Source organism: Spermophilus citellus (assembly GCF_964194105.1).
Source record: "Spermophilus citellus genome assembly, chromosome: 17".
Classification (NCBI taxonomy): Eukaryota; Metazoa; Chordata; class Mammalia; order Rodentia; family Sciuridae; genus Spermophilus; species Spermophilus citellus.
Window position 1 is genome coordinate 57,737,623 of NC_138199.1, and position 18,917 is coordinate 57,756,539.

At 52.3% G+C, this 18,917-nt stretch overlaps 2 protein-coding genes across 11 annotated transcripts in view; one reads left to right on the forward strand and one right to left on the reverse strand.

The window, feature by feature from the left end:
• PLCD3 (phospholipase C delta 3) overlaps positions 1-7,956 on the reverse strand; it is a 20,635-nt gene extending 12,679 nt beyond the window's left edge. The window contains exon 1 of the mRNA XM_081271774.1: positions 7,635-7,956. Coding sequence (XP_081127900.1) covers positions 7,635-7,785 — 151 coding nt within the window. The 5' untranslated portion in view covers positions 7,786-7,956. The remainder of the gene's footprint in view (positions 1-7,634) is intronic.
• Positions 7,943-16,658, forward strand: ACBD4 (acyl-CoA binding domain containing 4). Of its 10 annotated transcripts, none has more exons than XM_081271409.1 (13): positions 7,943-8,060; positions 8,429-8,651; positions 9,381-9,479; positions 9,566-9,689; positions 9,835-10,002; positions 10,219-10,339; positions 10,424-10,508; positions 10,772-10,892; positions 11,140-11,226; positions 11,552-11,622; positions 11,709-11,787; positions 12,510-12,649; positions 15,971-16,658. In XM_081271409.1, the coding sequence occupies exons 5-13, from the start codon at positions 9,885-9,887 to the stop codon at positions 16,094-16,096; spliced, it is 948 nt and encodes a 315-aa protein (XP_081127535.1). In that variant the 5' UTR covers positions 7,943-8,060; positions 8,429-8,651; positions 9,381-9,479; positions 9,566-9,689; positions 9,835-9,884; the 3' UTR covers positions 16,097-16,658. The 10 variants fall into 10 exon arrangements, with proteins under 10 accessions (XP_081127535.1, XP_081127536.1, XP_081127537.1 ...); XM_081271410.1 differs by having other exon boundaries at positions 11,712-11,787; XM_081271411.1 differs by having other exon boundaries at positions 9,835-9,959; positions 11,712-11,787.
• The last annotated feature ends 2,259 nt before the right edge of the window (positions 16,659-18,917 follow it).

Below are 18,917 nucleotides of genomic sequence, written 5' to 3' on the forward strand. Positions count from 1 at the left end.
CAGTGAGGCTGTCCAGGAGCAAGGGCGGGGCCAGCAGACACAAGAGGCAAGGTCAGCAGGAGGGCCTGGCTCGCTCTCTACTTAGCCACCAAGAAAACATCTGTAGGTCCGTCCAGGCCCAAATTCACAGATGTTGCCCCAATCTCATTCTTGCAGGCCCTGAACAGGTGCATAAGCCCCCCACCTCCTCTGTCTGTGGGTTTTCTATCTGACCTGAGGCCAGTCCCAAGGCCACTCTTGAAAGAAATGAAATAATAGCAGGAAAAAGGAGGGTGAATTGCCAGAAAGTGGGGACAGCCCAACTGTCCATCCCAGATGAATGGATAAGCACAAGGTGGCAATATGCACACAACACGGTGTCACTCAGCCTTAGGAAACCTTAGGAAATCTGACACATGCTGCAATTCGGATGAACCCCCAAAACACAATGCCACGTGAAAAAAGCCAGGCGCAAAATGATAAGCAGTGGGTGATTCCACTTATTTGAGGCTCTCAGAAGAGGCAAATTCATAGACAGAAAGTAGTTTAGAGGTTGCCAGGAGCTGGGGGAGGAAAGAAGGTGGGGGTTACTGCTTAATTATTACGAAGTTTCTGTTTGGGGCTGTTTTGGAAATAGGTAATAGTGGTGGTTGCACCTATTAGAATTAATGCCTGTGAATTGGCCACATAAAAATGGTTAGAATGGTCAAGTTTATGTTATATCTATTTTATCAGTTGTTGTTGTTGTTGTTTTAAGATGAGGATTGACCCAGGGTGCTTTACCACTAAGCTACATCTGTGGTCCTTTTTATTTTTATTTGTGGTACCAGGGATTGAATCCAGGAGCACTTAACTACTGAGCCACATCCCCAGCCCTTTTAATTTTTTTTTTTTTTAAAGAGAGAGAGAGAGAGAGAGAAGGGGGGGGGATTTATTTATTTATTTTTTTAAGCTTTCGGCGGATACAATATCTTTGTTTGTATGTGGTGCTGAGGATCGAACCCGGGCCACACGCATGCCAGGCGAGCGCGCTACCGCTTGAGCCACATCCCCAGCCCCCCCTTTTAATTTTTTGAGACAGGGTTTTGCTAAGTTTCTGAGGCTAGCTTCGAACTTGTGATCCTCTTGCCTGGGATTACAGGTGTGCACCACAGTGCCCAGCACTTTACCCCTACTTTAAACATTTAATAATATACCAGAAACCACTGTATACTTTACTTGTGTGTGTGTGTGTGTGTGTGTGTATGTGTGTATGTGTGTAGTTGGTTGTGTGTGGTGCTGGGGACTGAACCCAGGGCCTTGTGCATGGGAGGCAAGCACTCTACCAACTGAGCTATATCCCCAGCCCCACTGCATACTTTAAATGTATGCATAATGTGGTATGAATTAATCCTGGGGAGGGGGGACTGGGACTGAACCCGGGGTGCTCTACCCCCGAGCTTCATCTCCAGCCCTTTTAATTTTTTAAGATTTTTTTTTTTTTAGAGAGAGAGAGAGAGAGAGAGAGAGAGAATTTTTTAATATTTATTTTTTAGTTTTCGGCGGACACAACATCTTTGTTTGTATGTGGTGCTGAGGATCGAACCCAGGCCACACGCATGCCAGGCGAGCGCGCTACCGCTTGAGCCACATCCCCAGCCCCTAATTTTTTAAGATTTTGAGACAGGGTCTTGCAAAGTTTCTGTGGCTGGCCTCAAACTTTCCATCATCCCACCACAGTTTCCAGAGTCACTAGGATTATAGGTGTGTGTGACTGTGCCTAGCTCACCGTGGCTAAAGGTCCAATGAATGTTACCTATTACTGTTACTGCTATGTGTCAGGCATTGTCTCATCCATGATTTCAATGATGAAGACTGATTAGTTTTTGCTGTAAGGTTTTGGATTTGTCTCTCCCCCTTCTCTTTCTCTCTCATTTTTTGTGTGTGGTGCTAGGGACTGAATTCTAGCACATGCTAGGCAAGCACTTGACCACTGAGCTACACTCAAGTCCATTTCGTTTTTATTTTTTGGAAGGGTACTGGGGATTGCACTCAGTGGCACTCAACAACTGAGCCGCATCCCCAGCCCTTTTTTGTATTTGATTTAGAGACAAGGTCTCACTGAGTTGCTTAGTGCCTTGCCATTGCTGAGGCTGGCTTTGAACTCATGTTCCTCCTGCCTCAGCATCCTGAGCTGGTAGGAATTCAGGAGTGTGCCATGCGCCTGGCTCATTTTATTTTTTTATTTTGAGAAAGGATCTCACCAAGTTGCTGAGGCCGACTGTGAACTTGTGATCTTTCTGCCTCAGTCTCCCAAATCACTGGGATTATAGGTTTGCCCACTGCATCCAGCATGGATTAATATCTTAATAATAAAAGTTGCTAACCTGGTGCAGTGGCACATGCCTGTAATCCCAGCAACTGAGGAGGCTGAGGCAGGAAGATCGAAAGTTGGAGGCCAGCTGGGCTTGGGGGCATATGATTTAAATCTTAATGCCTTGGGAGGCTGAGGCAGGAGGATTGAGTTCAAAGCCAGCCTCAGCAACAGAAAGGCGCTAAGCAACTGTATCTAAATAAAATACAAAATAGGGCTGGAATGTGGCTCAGTGGTTGAGTGCCCCTGAGTTCAATCTCCTGTACAAAAAAAAAAAAAGAGAGAGAGAGAGACAGAGAGAAAGAAAGTAAGTTAGAGGCCAGCTTCACAATTTAGTGAGACCCTGTCTCAAAATAAAATGAAAAACAGGGCTGGGGATGTAGTTCAGAGGTAGAGTGCTTCTGGGTTAAATCTCTTGTACCAAAAAAGAAAATTAACAAACAAATAATAACAAAAGCTGCTAAAGAGGCAAAGAACATCTAGCCAACCCCTCTGTGGTCACCGGTGGGTGAATGGTAGAGTTTGATCAAGCTGAGAGTTGGAAGAATCTAATCCCAAATGAGAAAAGGCACGAGGCACTCAGTTTAGGGCCTGGCCCATAATAGGTGCAAATAATAACAAAGACAGGACCCGGGGCAGGCTCTGGAGGTGAGTGGTGCCCCAGGAAGGAAGAGGCAGCTGCCTTCCTCATACCCGGGGGCTCCATACTGGTCCTCTTCTGGACAGGATGAGGTTCTTCCCGCCCACTGAGCCCCAGGGGCTCAGATACCTTCCCTGAACCCACTGCTCATCTCGGCCCCAGAGAAGCCCATGGCCTAGCATTTCTAACTTTGGCCTTCACCAGGCCCTATGATCTGGGGTCTCTGTAGTTTGCCTTGGTGGCCAGAGCCAACAGCCAGAGCCAACAGCCAGAGACTGCCTCAATAACCAGGGCAGTCTTAGGAGAGCCACTGAAGCTCAGAGAGGGCAAGCTGTGCACTTGAAAATATTGCAGGTCATCTAAGGCCAGGGTGGGTGCAGAGGTGGCCGTGTAGGGTGCTGGCAGGCCAGCATAGGCCTGGGGAAGTAGCAGGGGCATTATGTTGTTCTGGGTGTGTAATAGGGGTGGTATGCAGAGGGCAGGGTGTGTAAGGAGGGGTTGGTCTCCAGTCAGGGTATGTGCAAATAGGGTGTGTGTATGGGGGAAATGTTGGGGAGGGGAATAGGCAGTGTGTGTGTGAGAGCCAGTGCACACTCAGGAAGGGTGCCCAGGGCTCCTGCAGGAATTTGAGACATGCAGGGAACAGAGTTTGTGCCAAGGCCAAGGGCAGGAAATGAGCAGCGTTTCCTGGTGCCCGGCCCCAGGAAATGCTGGGAGAGGACAAGCAGAAGGACAGGTTCCCAAACATCTTCCCACCTTGGCCCCTTAGTCAGCAGGCAGTCCCTGCACGGTGGGTCCCCCTCACTCCAGCTGGCAGCCACACCCAGGCTGGAGGCAGGGAACACCAGTGTCCATAGCATTCTTGGAAGAATAAACAAAGGCAGGAAGGGTGGGTGGTGCGCCCCCTGACCATGCCAGCTACATGGAGGTAGCAGCACCTTCCCGGTGGGGCCAGAAGAGGCATGAAGCCTGTTGGTGGCAGAGGTGAGACTGGGGGCAAGGAAAAGGTGAGGGGGCCACAGGACATGAGAAAGCCAGCCCATGCTTAGGATGTCCCTGTTTAGCCTGGAGGGCTACCCAGCCCTTTCCACCACCAAGCCAGCACCTGCCAGGGATGGGGGTCACTGTGGAGACCCCCACTTGCCAACCCCACCAATGACAGTCCCACTCACCCTGCAGGAGACATCCTAGATGGGCCATCGAGAGAGCCCAGGGGTGGGTGCAGGCATGGAGAGGACAGAACAGGATTGTGCCTACTCAGTCCTCTGCCTGCTGGGAGGATTAGGGGTCAGGGCGGAGCATCAGGGCACAGGCGCAGACAGGGCTCTGGGGAGCTGGGACTGCTGGATAAAACTCAGGGCAGCAGTTAAATGTAAATTTCAGGAAAACGACGAATGCTTTTTTAGTATAAGCATGTCCCATAGGGCTGGGGTGTAGCTCAGTGGTATAGCACTTGCCTAGCATGTGTGAGGCCCTGGTTGCACCCCCAGCACGACAAAGGAAAACAAAAACAAAAACAAAAAACCTAGGAGGACCTCTGGAGGTTGGCCGGCCACCTTGGAGAGAGCAGCAGCAGGCCCTCGCCAGGTGGAAGCTTCTCTTTCAATTGTCTTAGGAGCCTGGACCGGGGTTCAAATCTCTCAGCTACACCCAGCTTTGAACCTGGGTGAGTTATAGAACCTCTCTGAGCCTCAGCTTTCTTATTTGTAAAAGGAGGCTCTGGGTACCGCCTACCTCATGTGATTATGAGCAAAGGTGATTAATACTCCAGGAGCACCTGGTGTTAATTAATATTTATTCATTTGATAACAGAGAGCACCATGGTACTCAGGCTGGGGCACAGGCAGACGGTCTTAACTGCGCAGTCTTGGGTGGGGGCTTCACCCCTTCCCATTTCAAGTTTCTCACTTGTCACCAAGAAGCGCACTTTCCCACAGGGATGTCACAGGACTAAGTGGGATCACCAGCAGGGGGGTTCCCTGGGCTGTCTTCCCACCTCTGCATATTCCCCGGCCAAGCCAGGGCTCAGCCCTGGGCTGGGGATGCTCCCATTGGGCAGGAGGGGAGTCCTCCCCGGTTAGCTTCATTCTCCCTTGTGTGGTCCGAAGAAATGTTCTTTCCCTTGGGTCCCTCTGAGCCGCTCCCTGCCCTAGTTCCCTGACCTGATCTGAGATAAGATCAGTTCTCTTAGCCTAAGGGGTGTGCTGAAGGCCCAGGAAGAGCAGGGGTAGGCTCTTCTTGGGAGGGGCAGAGGCTCTGGTGGTAGTGGAAGCTACTTGTGTGGTAGGCCTAGGCCTTGGTCCCCCATGGCCTGAAGCACTAAGCCCCAGGACACCTGGGTCTTGTCTCCACCCTGTCCTTGGGCTCAGTGGGGTTTGACAGGGGCTGTCCCCACAGACCTACATTCCTCTCAGGGATCACTCAGCAGTCACTCAGCAGGATGAACCAGTGTGGGGAGGGAGGGTGGCCAAGATGACATTCCAATTCTCAACATAGTTCCTGACAGTGTCACCCTTGTGAGGTGCCCAGAGCGCCTGTGCAGCCTTACTCAGATGTTGGGTGCCGAGTTAGGCTAATAATTATGCATCCACTAGCATCCAAGCTCCCCGGTTGGCAAGTCTCTGTCAACCACTGCTGCAGCCATGGCCAGCACCTGGCCTACTGATGGACAGAGGCAGCCAGGTGTGCAGTGGCCTCAACTATATTTTCCCTTGGCATCCATACCCCCATCAGGGGCTGACTCCACTTCTTTGGCTCCTTGATAGCCCTTGGAGGGCACACTGGCACATGCCTGTAATCCCAGTGGCTCAGGAGGTTGAGGCAGGAGGATCACAAGTTCAAAGCCAGCCTCAGCAACTTAGCATGGTCCTGAGTAATTTGGTGAGACCCTGTCTCTAAATAAGATATCAAAAGAGCTAGAGATGTGGTTCAGTGGTTAAGCACCCCTGGGTTCAATCCCTGGTACCAAAACCAACCAACCAAACAAATAAAAACCTTGGCTGTCTTGGCAGTGGATCCCCTTACCATGGCCATGCCTTATCCCCAAATCACACTGCTTCTTAGCCCAGAGAATGGTACCACCTAACCAGAGACGCCTTCCAGATGGCGCATCACAGAGCCCCCTTGTCTACCTAATAGGAGCTTCTTGAACCCACACCCCTGCACTAGCCCAAGTCTGAGCTCCGACACCTTTCCCCAGCTACTCCTCCGCCTCCCTCCTATGGGTTCCCTTGTTCCGCCCTGGCTTTCTCTACCCACTGCCATATAACTCCTGCCTGAGAACTTTCTGGGGTTCCTACTGCCTTCCAAATAGAGTCTATAACTCTACAGGGAGAAGCTGTGAATAGCCCCCCCACACACCTGCTTCTCCCTTTTCCATTCCAATCGCCCTCCAGCTTTGGGGTATAGTAGGGCCCTCACTGGCTCCCTGACATTACATTTACCCCACTCCTTTCTGGGTCTCATTCTTACTTCCACTATCTGACCTGTTTGCTGATGTGCTCAGCTCTCTAGGGACAGAGCACACAATAAATGCTGGACACGTGCATTATTGATGGGAACGTAGGCAGGTCTTGGCAAATAAAGCACAATGTTCAGATCATAGTCTGTGCCCAATAAATTCAGGTGGAATGAGTGAGAGAAGGGCGCAGTGGTGGAGGGAAGGCAAGGTTGGTAACTGGGACATCTGAATTCTGCCTGAAGATTGGGCCCGGTGTTTCTGGGCAGCCCTGTTTTTCTGCCCTGTCTTTCCCTAGTTCTATGCCTGATCCCTCTGTCACTAACTGCTACCAGTGGCAGTTCTCTAGTAAGGTACTTTACTTTTATAAAATGCTCTCATCTATTCCCCCCTTGTTATTCAAAGCCCTCACCCCAATAAGTCTCACTTCACCCATACTCTGAGGGTACCAGTGGTGTGCTGGAGCACAGCCTGGGTGCCCTTCATTCACTATGTGATCCCAAATTCCTTGACCTCTCTGAGTCAGTTTCCTCACCTGTGAAGTGAGGATTACACCTCCTACCTCTCCGGAAGGTGCCGAGGATTGTATGATTGCATGTGTACGTCACCCTGTGTCTGGCTGTTTCTGAGACATGCTTAATATGCCAGTTACATTCCTTCCGAACTAGTGACTTCCCTTAAGTCTGAGCTGGGAACTTGGGCTTTCTGACAGTGTTCTCCCTGGTTACCACAGTCCTGCCAGTACTGTGTCGCTGGAGTTGGAGTTCTCTTGGGAGGCCACTCTCTTTCAATGAACCGGCCTCAGATATCTCATCCTTCCCAAGGGCCGCCAAGAACCTTGGATGTCCTGGGAACCCATAGAAGAGAGCCGGGTGAAGGACACTCCAAGCCTTTATCTCCCCCTCCACTTCCCTGTCCCCTGGAACCCCATCCTCGTCCCAGGCCCAAATTCACACTCTGGTGACACGCCCCGCGGGCGCCTCCTGGTGGCGCGGACATCCTGGATGCCTGGCTCGGCCAGGGAACCTAGGATGACCCCAGGTGCGACCCCCAGTTGAGACGGTGCATGCAATCTTCACCATTGCTTCCCAGCCCCATGCCGCCTGGGAATCCCAGAAGTGACTGCCCGGAACATCCCGCTCCTCCCGGAGCGAGCCCAGGGAACAGTCCGAGCCCCCCCTGAACTCCCGCTGCGTGTCACTGACCCATCTTTTTCAGCGCCCGCAGACCGGGCCTCTTGGTGCCGCCGTCCGGAGACGCTGGCGAGGGCTGGAGCGTGAGGGGCGCGGAGACCTGAGCAGGCACCGGAGGCTCCTCAGGCAGGCGGCGGCACCTCCTCCAGTAGCCGCACAGCATGGCGTGGTGGGGCCGGGGCCGGGCCCGGGGTCTGCGCTCGGGGACACACCAGCGGAGACACCGCTCGTGCCCGGCCCCGGCTCTCTGCGCGGTCCCGAGAGAAGAAACTTAGCGGCGCCGGGAGAGTCGGGAGGAGGAGACCTTGGGAGGAGGGAAAGAGGGAGGGACGAGGTGGAGGGGCAGGGGCGGAGCGAGGACTGCGCAGGGGAGGCGCGAGCCGGCCGCGGGACCCCAGGCCCGGAGCTGTGCGGTCCCCCGAGTCTCCGCGTTTGGTCGTGAGTCCCCTCCCCTTTCCCATGCGATCTTCGGATCTCCGCCCCATCTGTGGTCAGAGCCTACATGGCGGGGGGAGCACTAGAGGGGCGAGGGCTGTCCTCCCGCACAAACACCCTCTCCTTTCCGGGGACCCTTGACTCCAAGAGGACACAGGAACCCACCCCACCCTCTCTCATCGGTTCCACCAGGAGGACTCGGGAGGGAGCCAGGCAAGGGACCGGTCTCTGCGAGGACTCTCCTGGGTTAAGGGTCTTCGGGCCGGGAAACCCCGCAGAACTCGAGAACCGAGCGGCGCGGCGCGGCAGAGAGAACCCGAAGGGCGGGGACAGGGAGGCCTTGGCAGTGACATCACTGAATTAACCTCCAGGTGCCGGGCCAGTGCAGACCCTCAGTGGTGGAAGTCCCGAAACTGACTGATCTGGAGAGTGAGGAAGCACCAAGTCGAGAAATTGGGAACTGGTTCTGGGGTTCGAAGCTTGAACGGGTTGACACCCCAGCCTGGGGCTCCGTGGTCCGCCTCACGCTGTGTGAGTGTCCTTGACACCAACTCGTGGGCAACGTCCACGTGCAGATTCTGGTGGCCGTGTCAGGTGTGTGCTTATAAGCGAGAAGGGTGGGATGTCCTGATGGCTGCGTTGTCCGCAGCAGGTGTCCTGGGTCAGGGCAGAGAGCCAGGCACAAACCGCCACTGGGCAGTTGCCCACCGCAGGGCCTCCCACACAGAAAACCGCTGTTTTCAGGACCTAGATCTGCCACCTATTGCTCCCCATTCTCAGATATTTTCAATCCAGAGATTTTGCATACTGACTTGAGTCCCCACCCCTGTGGAGCCTTGAATTTTCTTTCTGAATATCAAGTCTTCACCTTTGTACTTTTTGATCTTTCGAGCCCTTCTTCCAAGAGTACCATCCTCGTAATTCTCTTGGGTCACTCTCAAATCTTCCAAAATTCAGCTCCGATGTCTCTCCTCCAGAACTCGTGGCTCAAAACAAGACTCTATTTCTCATTCCCCAGCGCCCAAGTATCCGAAAATCTGAGTTGGACGACTCCTATAGCGGGGTGGGCAAAAACCAGCGGGAGTGAATTTCCACGAGGGGGCGCAATGACCCCACGACTATTCACTATGTCCACAGGGGGGCGCCGCAGCTCGCCTCTGGCTGTCGGGTTTGGGAGTCCAACACGTAGATTATCCCCGCCTGATTGGTACAAGCACCGCGACGCTATTTACATAATCTTGAAAGGGCCGTTCTGAGTGGTTAGTGTATAGATACTGAATGTGAAACGGTGCCTCTCATTGGCTTGAATTTACCCTCTTGCAGTGCGTTCCCATCCCAGCCAGACTGGACCCCGAGGTCAGTCGGAAGCCACCACTTAGTGGCGAGAGAGGACCCAGGTGTCCCGGCATTGGGAGTCGCGGGGTGAGTGCCGGGCCGGGCTATGGGGGCCCTTGGTCCGAGGCTGTTCGCCCCGCCCTGATCCTTCGTTCCCTCATTCGCCTGTCCAGGAGCTGGAGATGTGCACCTAGAAAAGCGCATCTGGGACATGTCAGCTCTGGAACCCTTGGCACCTGGTTCTCCACTCACTTATTGAGGTCCTCATCACATCGACCCCACTCCTACTGCCTTGAGGTAGGGAAAATGAGCCTGCTCAGCCGCAATTTCTGACTTCACAGCTCTCTCTCAGGCCTCTAACGACCCTAGTTACGCTCCTCTGGGAATGGACCCGTGGCTCATGGATCTTGAGGCTTGCTCACACCGAGGGTCGTTCTTGCAGAGTCGCCCCAAAGTAGGGCCCCAGGGCTTGGAGAAGCATGGGCACCAAGAATGAAAGCCCAGAGCCAGACTACCAGAAACAGTTCCAGGCTGCGGTCAGCGTCATTCAGAACCTTCCTAAGAATGGTGAGGCTACGGGGACCAGCGCTTTGGGGTTCAGGATGCGGGGGTAAGACTCTAAGAAATTAGTGAGGAAGATCCTTGCAGTGTTTTCACACAAGTTCCTACCTCGACTATCCTGATGGTCCCCGCTACCTCCTGTCCTTGTCCAGATGGATGGGACCCCTCACCATCTCTGCCCTCTCCAGGGGTGTTCCCCCTTTCCCTCTATTCTCTTGGAGCTGGAGGTGATGTTGTGTTCTCCACTTCCTAATCCTGTACCCAGGTTCTTACCGCCCGTCCTACGAAGAGATGCTGCGATTCTATAGCTACTACAAGCAAGCTACCATGGGGCCCTGCCTGGTCCCAAGGCCTGGATTCTGGGACCCCATTGGACGATATAAGTGGTGAGCTCCTCACCTGCCCAGCAACTTCGGTTCAGCTGTTAACCAGCCTTTTAACAGCCTTCTACCCCTCCCCGCACCCTCCAGGGATGCCTGGAACAGCCTGGGCAAGATGAGCAGGGAGGAGGCCATGTCCGCCTACATCACTGAGATGAAACTGGTGGCACAGAAGGTATGAAGGGCTGTGGCTCTCTGTCCCCAAGCTTCCAGATTGGTGGCCTGCCCCTCACCCTTCTGGTGCTGATCTCCATCATGTCTCCTCACATTGATACCAACTTGGGAATCACCACCTTCCTGTTGTCCCTGTGTCTTGCAGGGTGCAAGGTAGAAGTGTATGCCAGGGCATAGTAAGGGGGAAGGGGCCTACTGAAAGAGGACAGAGGGAGCAGAGGTGGGAAGGGCCAACTCTTCTCCATGAGAGCCCCTCCCCCACAGGTGATCGACACCGTTCCACTGGGCGAGGTGGCAGAGGATATGTTTGGTTACTTCGAGCCCCTGTACCAGGTGATCCCAGACATGCCGAGGCCCCCAGAAAGCTTCCTGAGAAGGGTCACAGGTCAGATCCCGAGCATGGGAGCTCCAAAAGTTCAAGTGAACTGTCTTAGGTCTAGGCTAAGGGGGCTGGGAAGGGAGGTGCTGGACACCGAGGGCCCCAGTTGATGTCCCTGTAAGGACCCCAGCCAGTGCCCTTGATGGACTGGGTGTCCAGCAGTGTTTCTAGCTAATGGGGCTGAGGGACTTGATGTCACTTAAGCGGTACCAGCCTTTCCCCAGCCCTATCTCTGGATATTGTGTCCTAACAGGCTGGAAAGTGCAGGTGCTGAATGGTGATGATGGGGCTGTCCCTGGACCTCCCTGCCATCCCAAGCAGCCAGCACCCCCATGCTCAGGTTAGTGCTTGGGCAGGAGGCACAAAGGACTAAACCCAGCCTGGTGGTGGCCACCTCTAGGAGGGGTGGAGGAGAGCAGGCTGGGAGGCATGCCATGCTGTGACCTTCATGGCTCTTGCCCATGGACACTGAGCCCCCCTACATTTCCAAAGGCCAGGGGACAGGCTCTGGGATGCCTGTTCCAGGGGCTCACTCCTGGGGTCTGTAGTGCCTGCTGTGGCAGGACTCCTGGTATCTTCTGAATGGGTGTCTCTGCCCAGCTCTGCACCCCTCCCTTCCCTCCAGGGCCTTCCTCTTGGCAATAACCCTACCTCCCCTTACCCAGAGTCCCAGCCACCCAGAGACCTGGACTTGGAGGTTTTCTGTGATTCCCTGGAGCAGCTAGAACCTGAGTTGGTGAGACTACCCTCCATTCCCTCCCCTTCCCCACCCACTGTGCCCTGGTTCTCCACTTCCACCCCTGGACCTGTGACTCATCTCAGCAGGTTTGGGCAGAGCAGAGGGGAGCAGCTGGAGGAGAGCCTGACACCAGAAACAGTCTTGAGCCCCCTGGAGAGGAAGGTGAGCTCCTGCTGTCCTTTCACCCCCTCTGTCCTTCTCCAGGGTTCTGGGGCCCCAGGCCTTCCCTTGGCTTCGCTCTTAGGGCAAAGGTAAAAGTCTAGAGCTGGTCCTGGGGACAGCAGCCTCTGCCCAGCAAAAGTTGCCAAACAGCCGCAGACGCCTGCCTGGGTGGACAAACCCCTGCCCTGCCTCCTCACCAGCAGGCCACCCAAGAGTCTATACCCTCAGCAGGTCGCTGAGAAAGGACAGCTCTGTCACTGCCAGCTTCATGGCTTTGGGAAGTCACCAAAATTTTCTGAAATTCTCTCTTGGGAATCTCAAAAGACGATGAATTCTGCCCTATTCCCTTTTAGAATTTCCTGTGTGCCAAATCCCCAAAGGAGCATGTCCATAAATATTTCCTTTATTTCACTGAGCAAGCTGCCTTGAGGGCTAGGGGAGCGCTCTACTACTGAGCCACTCCCCCAAGTCCTTCTAACTTTCAGATGACAAAATGAGACTCCTCAAAGTTAAAGATTTACCCATATCCTTCCAGCTAATCACTGGAAATTGTGGGATTCAATCCTCTCACCCACCACAGCCCAGTACTCAGCCCTGTGGATGAGGACATTACAAGAGGCACACTTGGGACTAAGCATTCAGCTCTACTTAGACACTTTCCCAGACCTGCCCAAGTCTGCACCATAGCTAAGTCCCCTTCCCTGTGTCTCTGTGCTTTGCAGAAGGGTTGGGGGTCACCCTGCTGGGGCCCCAGGAGTTGGATACATGGCTGGTGGGGACAGTTCGGGCACTGCAGGAGAACATGCTGGATGTCCAGGGGAGGCTGCAGAGCCTGGAAAGCAAGCCCCAGCCCCCTGAGCAGGTGAGGTCCCCCTCCCTTATTTAAGAATTGGGATGAGATTGGTACCGAACTTTGTCTCTGCTCTGGGCTCCTCATCAAGCCATTTCTGTCGTTGTCACCATGCCTTCATCTGCCCACAGCTCTGTGCAAAGAATGCTGTGGCTTCTGTTGCAGGCAGGGAGGTCAGGGGGTCTAAAGTACTTCTATCCTGGAGGGAGAGTGGGAAGAGGACCCTTCCCTGCTTATCCACCTCTGCCTGAAAGAAACCCAGCGTGAGGCTAATACCAAGAATTAGGAGGACCACGAGGTATCTGAGCTTTGCAGTGGGGCTGAGGTCCCTGTTGCCCCTCAGCCAAAACTCCAATTCTCAGATTTAGGGTTTACCCCCAAACAGTTCATTCAGTCCTGCATCCTCCATCCAGCTCAGCCATGTTGAGTAAATGACTGCTAACATTTCTGGAGCCCCAGCAGCCAAATATCTGCATTCTGTCAATGAATCCATATGGTGAGCCCATGAAATAGGTTTTCTTTTCATCTCCCTTTTACACATGGAGAAACTAAGGCTCTGAGAGGTTGAGTAACTTGTCTGAGGGCACAGAGACTCAATGAGATGCACAAAGGTGCTTCTGCAGTGCTCAGTGTCCAGCAAGGCCTCCTCCAGTGCAGTCCACTGTTATTACAGTTATTATTAACATTTAGGATGGAGTTGGGCTTAGCCTCAAGTTGGTCTCCCCTTTTACGCTGGTACCCAGCATTCTGAATGGTCTGGGTTTTTTATTTTTATTTTTGGAGGGATGTGCTGGGGATTGAAAACCCAGTAGGTGTTTTTTTGGTTTTTTTTTGGGGGGGGGGTTTAACCACAGAGATATGTCCCCCAAATTTTCTTTTTTTCCCCTTGAGACAGGGTTTCCTCCCTAAGTTGCTTAGGGCCATGTTGAGTTGCTGAGGCTGGCCTTGAACTTGATATCCTCTTGCCTCAGCCTCCTAAATCTCTGGGATTGCAGGTATGCACCACCAGGCCCAGGTATGCATGGTATGTTCTTGAGAAGCCTGGGGTGGCTAGAGCAGAAGAGGGTTGGCTGCATGTGGGGATCTCTGGGGTGACCCCTAACCCACTGAGCATGGTGGGTGTGAGCCATTACAACAGGGATTTCAACATCCCTTCTTAATGGCTGACTTTCAGAACCACCCCTCCCCCCACAGGGCATTCTTTCTTTTCTTTTACTTTTCTACTTTTTGCCAATTTTAAATGCCAAGGATTTTAGAGTAGATTATAGACATCATGATGTTTCACCTCAAAATACTTGGATTTACATCTCTCAAAAACATTCTACTACCTTGCCAAAACATTTTATCACACACAACTAATTCCTTAACTCATCAAATACCGCATTCAAATTCACAGTTCTCCAGTTGTCCTAAAACTGCTTTTTCCAGCTGCTGTTTGCTCAGTCCAGGACTATAACCTGCACCCAGTTCTTCTGTCTTTTAAGTGATTATATTATTCTTATTCTTATTATTTGGGGGCGGGTACTGAGGATTGAACCCAGGGCTTTGAGCATGGTAGAAAAGCACTCTGCTGCTAAGCATCTCTATTCTAAGTGTCCTTTAATCTAGACCAGTGCATTCCCATGCTACTAGCTTACTGATCAGGCTTGGGAAGGAAACGTATCCTCTATACAAGGTGTTTCCTGTGAACTGGACATTAGAAATAAGAAACTGAGTTAGGGTCAGGTTAAAGATTTTGGACCAGAGGTGATGTTCTTCACATCAGAGGACATTTGATACCTGGATGTTTACTACTAGAGATTCTAGCAAGGTCTGCTGGCATAAAAGAAGGGGTGAAGATCTCACTCCATCTATGTAAAGTCAAGTTTTCCTCTTGAATCCAGGAAATATCTGGTTCCTCAGCATTTGCCACACAGTTTTTGACAACAATTGATTATCTTTGCCTGAATCAATTATTTAATTAGTGATTGCAAAAAAAATTGATTTTAAAATTCTATTCCTGTAACATTTATTAGATGAAAAATTTCTATAGGGTTTCCCTGTTTATCTTGGGTTTTCTTGAAATACAATCCCTTATGGAAAAGCAGATTAAGTTCTTAATTCTTTCTTCTTATTGTTTGTGCATATGACACCTGGCATAGAACCCAAGACCTTATTATTATTTGGGGGGAGGGGGGTACTAAGGATTGAAAGGGCTTTAAGCATGCTAAGCAAGCACTCTGCCACTGAGCTGTAACCTCCAGCCCTTAATTATCTATTTTTAAAGTAAGGAGTTGACTTAAAAGTAGTCTCCTCAATGGTGATAAACTTCTAGTTTTATTTGTATTTTTTTTTTTTTACAGTACTGGAAAGTGAACCCAGGGCACCCCTCTACTACTGAGCTACACCCCAGTCCTTTTTATTTTGATACAGGGTCTCACTAAATTGCTGAGACTGGACTCAAACTTTCAATCCTCCTACCTCAGCCTCCAAGTCACAAGTGTGTGATTCCCCATCCCAGTTAGTTTTCTCTTTTGAGTAGATTATGGACTCCTGATTTTTAAAGACTCAGTATCCCAATCAACTGTAATGATCATTCTTTTTGATGCCCAGATTGTCTCCAGTCTGGCAGTGGAGATCCTTGCAAGCCAGGTCTTTCCTTCTTAGAACATGACCTCCTTCATTTTTAGAAGCTACCTGGCTTTCTGGTACAAGAGGCCCCACACACTCCCCACCAGCTCCTTTCACTGCCCCAGTCCTGGAATCTGCCACTTCTCCAAGGAGCTCTGGCTCTTTCTAGAAGATGATTTTTATTTATTTTTTTATGTATGTATGTATGTATGTGCTGGGGATTGAACCCAGGGGCGCTTTACCACTGAGCTACATCCCCAGCCCTTTTGAGACAGGATCTTTTTAAATTTCTTGGGGCTTGGCTAAGTTGCTGAGGCTGGCCTCCAACTTGCCGCTGCCTCAGCCTCCAGTAGCTAGGATTACAGGTGTGCACCACAGGCCCGGCTGGAAGAGAACATTTACAAACTAACATCAGGTCCTTGTTTAAAATATGTGGCACATCCTTTACAATACAGGGTTTTCTGGTCCTAACAACAGGGTCATTGCTGTGTGGCCCAGAGGAGCCAGTCCCTCCCTCCAGCCTGTCCTGGCATCTGGGCCTGGAAGATGTGGGAGGAAGTTGGGTCTCAAGGAGTCAGGGACACTGCCAGCTAGTGGTTCAGACTTGGGGGTAAGATCTTCCCAATCTTGGGGAGGCAGGATTCTCTGTGAGTTCTGGAAGCAGGTTCCTAAGGAGGGCTGTGCTGAGCCTAGGATGGCCTCTGACTCCTTCCCTCTTGACAGCAGAGGCCCAGGCCCAGGGCTCGGCCTTGGCCTCTCAGGCTCTCGGCTCCCACGCTGCTCTTCCTCCTCCTGTGGCCCTTCGTCGTCCAGTGGCTGTTCCGGCAGTTTCGGATCCAGAAGAGGTGACTTCAGCAAGGGGCCTCTAGTCAACCCAGGGGGCTTTGAACTCCTGTCCTGCTGTGCCCTGAGTCTCCCACGTTTTAGGAGAAAAGCATTAGCAATCCCCTCCCATCCGCGTTTGCCTTGGCACCCCCTTACCCAATAGGGGCCCGATAAGACCCCACCCTTCCCAGCAGGTCACACAGACTCTCCTTCCACCCACCTCACGCTGTCCTGGAAGGCTGCAGACTAGGTGCTCATCGCCACATTTTCGGGTGGCTGTGAGCAGGGCGGGGCTGCCAGGTCTCAGCCCCTCCGGCCCCACCCTCTGGGTCACTTGACTCCGGGCTTCTCCCAGAGGCGGCTCAGCTCTTGGGCAAGTTGGGACTTGGGCCAGGCCCTGGAAGACGGATTGGCTGGGAGGTGGAGGAGTGCGCAGGCCCGGGGAGGGCGGGGAGCGCCGATCTTGCTTGCTTCCCTGTCCAGCCGCCCCGACACACCGCTCAGGACGTCTTCACAGAAGATTCTTTTACGACAGAAGACTCTTTTACGAATGAATGTTTCACTAAATAAAATAAAACCTCAATCTTCTGCCGTCTGGGCCCCCACGAAGGGAGCGGGAAGGGGCTCGGTGCGCGAGGCACAGGTCCCCGGCAGGCTCCTCCTCCAGTGCCCCGTGGACGGCCCCAGAGGCCCGCGGCTAGTTTCTGAATGAGGACTGTTTTCCCTCCTCCCCGGGCAAACCGAGGGAAAACAGGCCCCCGGCGGGCGGCCGCGCCCTGGCTCCCAGCGCCCTGCCTTCCCGCCCGTCCGGGCACATGGGGCTGGTAGGGCCGGTCCCGGCAGAGCAAGGGGGCGGGGTGTGACAAGGAGGGCCCGAGTTTGGGGCCCTGTCTGAAGGGGAGAGCGGCGGCTTCTCGCTATGCCCGCGGCCCTCTCCTCAGCATACCTCCCATCTTCCAAGAGAACTTTCTGGAAGGCCAATGTCCAGCGGGAGCCCCGCCCCTGTTTTCCGCTGAATGCGGAGACGGGGACAAGACCTATTAAGGTAGGCCTAGCTCCTGCTTAGACCTTAGGGACCGCTTGGCTTCTGAACTTTTGTAACTTTTTTTTACTAAGCCTCCCTCTGGTCCGTGCCTGCCCGGTCTTCCCTGCTGGACCACCCTGGCTCCAGCTACCAGCCTGTATTTGATCTCGACCTGGCCACTCCAAGTGCCTCCTGGTGCCTGGGCAGGGTTCAGAGTCATGGAGGACTGTAGCAGCATTGACCTCCAGCAGCTGCCACCACTTGGGTCCCAGGACCTTTCTGTCCTTGAGTAAGAAGCAATCTTGAAGGCCCTTGGCTAGAGTCCCTTAGACTTCTGAGCTCCCTCAGCCCCTGTCCACTGCCCCAAGCTTGGCCATCATTTGCCCCACTGGAAGCCACAGTCACTCTTTGGCCTTCATTGATAAAGATGAACAGCAGCAGGGCAGCTGGAGAAAGACTAAACTGGTGATGGGTTGCAGGGAGGATGCAGTCCTCCCCTTGCATGCTGGCTCTGTGAACCTGGGCAAGATTCTTAACTGCTCTGAACCTGGGTTTCCTTGTTTGTGAAACAGGAATGATCCCTTCATCAAAAGGCAAGCCTGAGTTTAACAGTGCGGTTTAACAATGATTGACCAGATAAAATGTCTGACAAAGGAATGAAATTCAGTCAATATTGAGGTGCCTGGCCCCTTGTTTCATAGCAGAATTTCACACTGTATGAGTCTGATCACCTCTCCCCCAGTATGACAAATGAGACCTTATAGCTGAACCATCTAGTAAACTGAGGCTGGGTTCAGCCTCAATTCTCTGAAGCCTAAAAATATAGTAAAAGTTTGAAAGGCTTTTGACTCTCCTAGTGAAATTCTCTACCAAGACCCTTCCTTCTGGATTCTTGGTCTATAAGAGCCTCCTAAGGGATAGATAAATTCAGGCCGGGCACGGTGGGGCAAGCCCGTAATCCCAGCGGCTTGGAAGGCTGAGACAGGAGGATTATGAGTTCAAAGCCAGCCTCAGTAGAAGCAAGGCGCTAAGCAACTCAGTGAGACCCTGTCTCTAAATAAAGTACAAAATAGGGCTGGGATGTGGTTCAGTGGTCAAGTGCCCTTGAGTTCAATCCCTGGTACCAAAAAAGAAAAAAAAAAAAAAAAGAAAAAGAAAAGAAATTCAGAGGAGGGAAGGCTTTTCAGATAGACTTGATTTACTTGAAGCCCACACAAAGCTGGGGTGGTAATTTCCAAAACACCTGGAAACGTCCCAGAGTCACTTCTGCTTCTTTTTCTTTGGAGGCAGTCTGCACTGAACATGCCCATTACTACCGCCCTACCAACTACTTCATGCTCCTAGACAATACTCTGCTTCCCATAGGAGGCCTACTCCTCATAAAACGTCCTTCTGGCCAGGGGTGGGGGCGCAGGCCCATAGTTCCAACTACTCAGGAGGTTGAAGGAGAATGGCTTAAGCCCAGAAGTTCCAGACCAGTCTTGGAAACAGCGAGATCCCCTCTCAAAAAATAATAATAAAAAGTAAAATCGTTCCGGCTGGGGATATGGCTCAAGTAGTAGCGCGCTTGCCTGGCATGCACGAGGCACTGGGTTCGATCCTCAGCAGCACATAAAAATAAAATAATGATATTGTGTCCACCTAAAAGCTAAAAAAAATAAATACTGGGGGAAAAAAAAGTAAAATGTCTCTTCCTGCCACTTTGCACGAAAATTCTTCATCTTAAGAGCCAACTCACAAACAGCTTGGCTCACAAGCCTTTATGGGGATTTTCTTTACTTACCATTTTGGTTCACTGTGGTTTGGTGGCAGTCCATGAAC

Bases quoted from the DNA above. Each gene is read 5' to 3' on its own strand.
- ACBD4 (XM_081271409.1), top strand. From the start codon at position 9,885: ATGAAAGCCCAGAGCCAGACTACCAGAAACAGTTCCAGGCTGCGGTCA. The intron at 10,893-11,139 runs GTCAGATCCCGA...GTGTCCTAACAG, and splicing joins CTTCCTGAGAAGGGTCACAG to GCTGGAAAGTGCAGGTGCTG. The intron at 11,788-12,509 runs GTGAGCTCCTGC...TGTGCTTTGCAG, and splicing joins TGAGCCCCCTGGAGAGGAAG to AAGGGTTGGGGGTCACCCTG.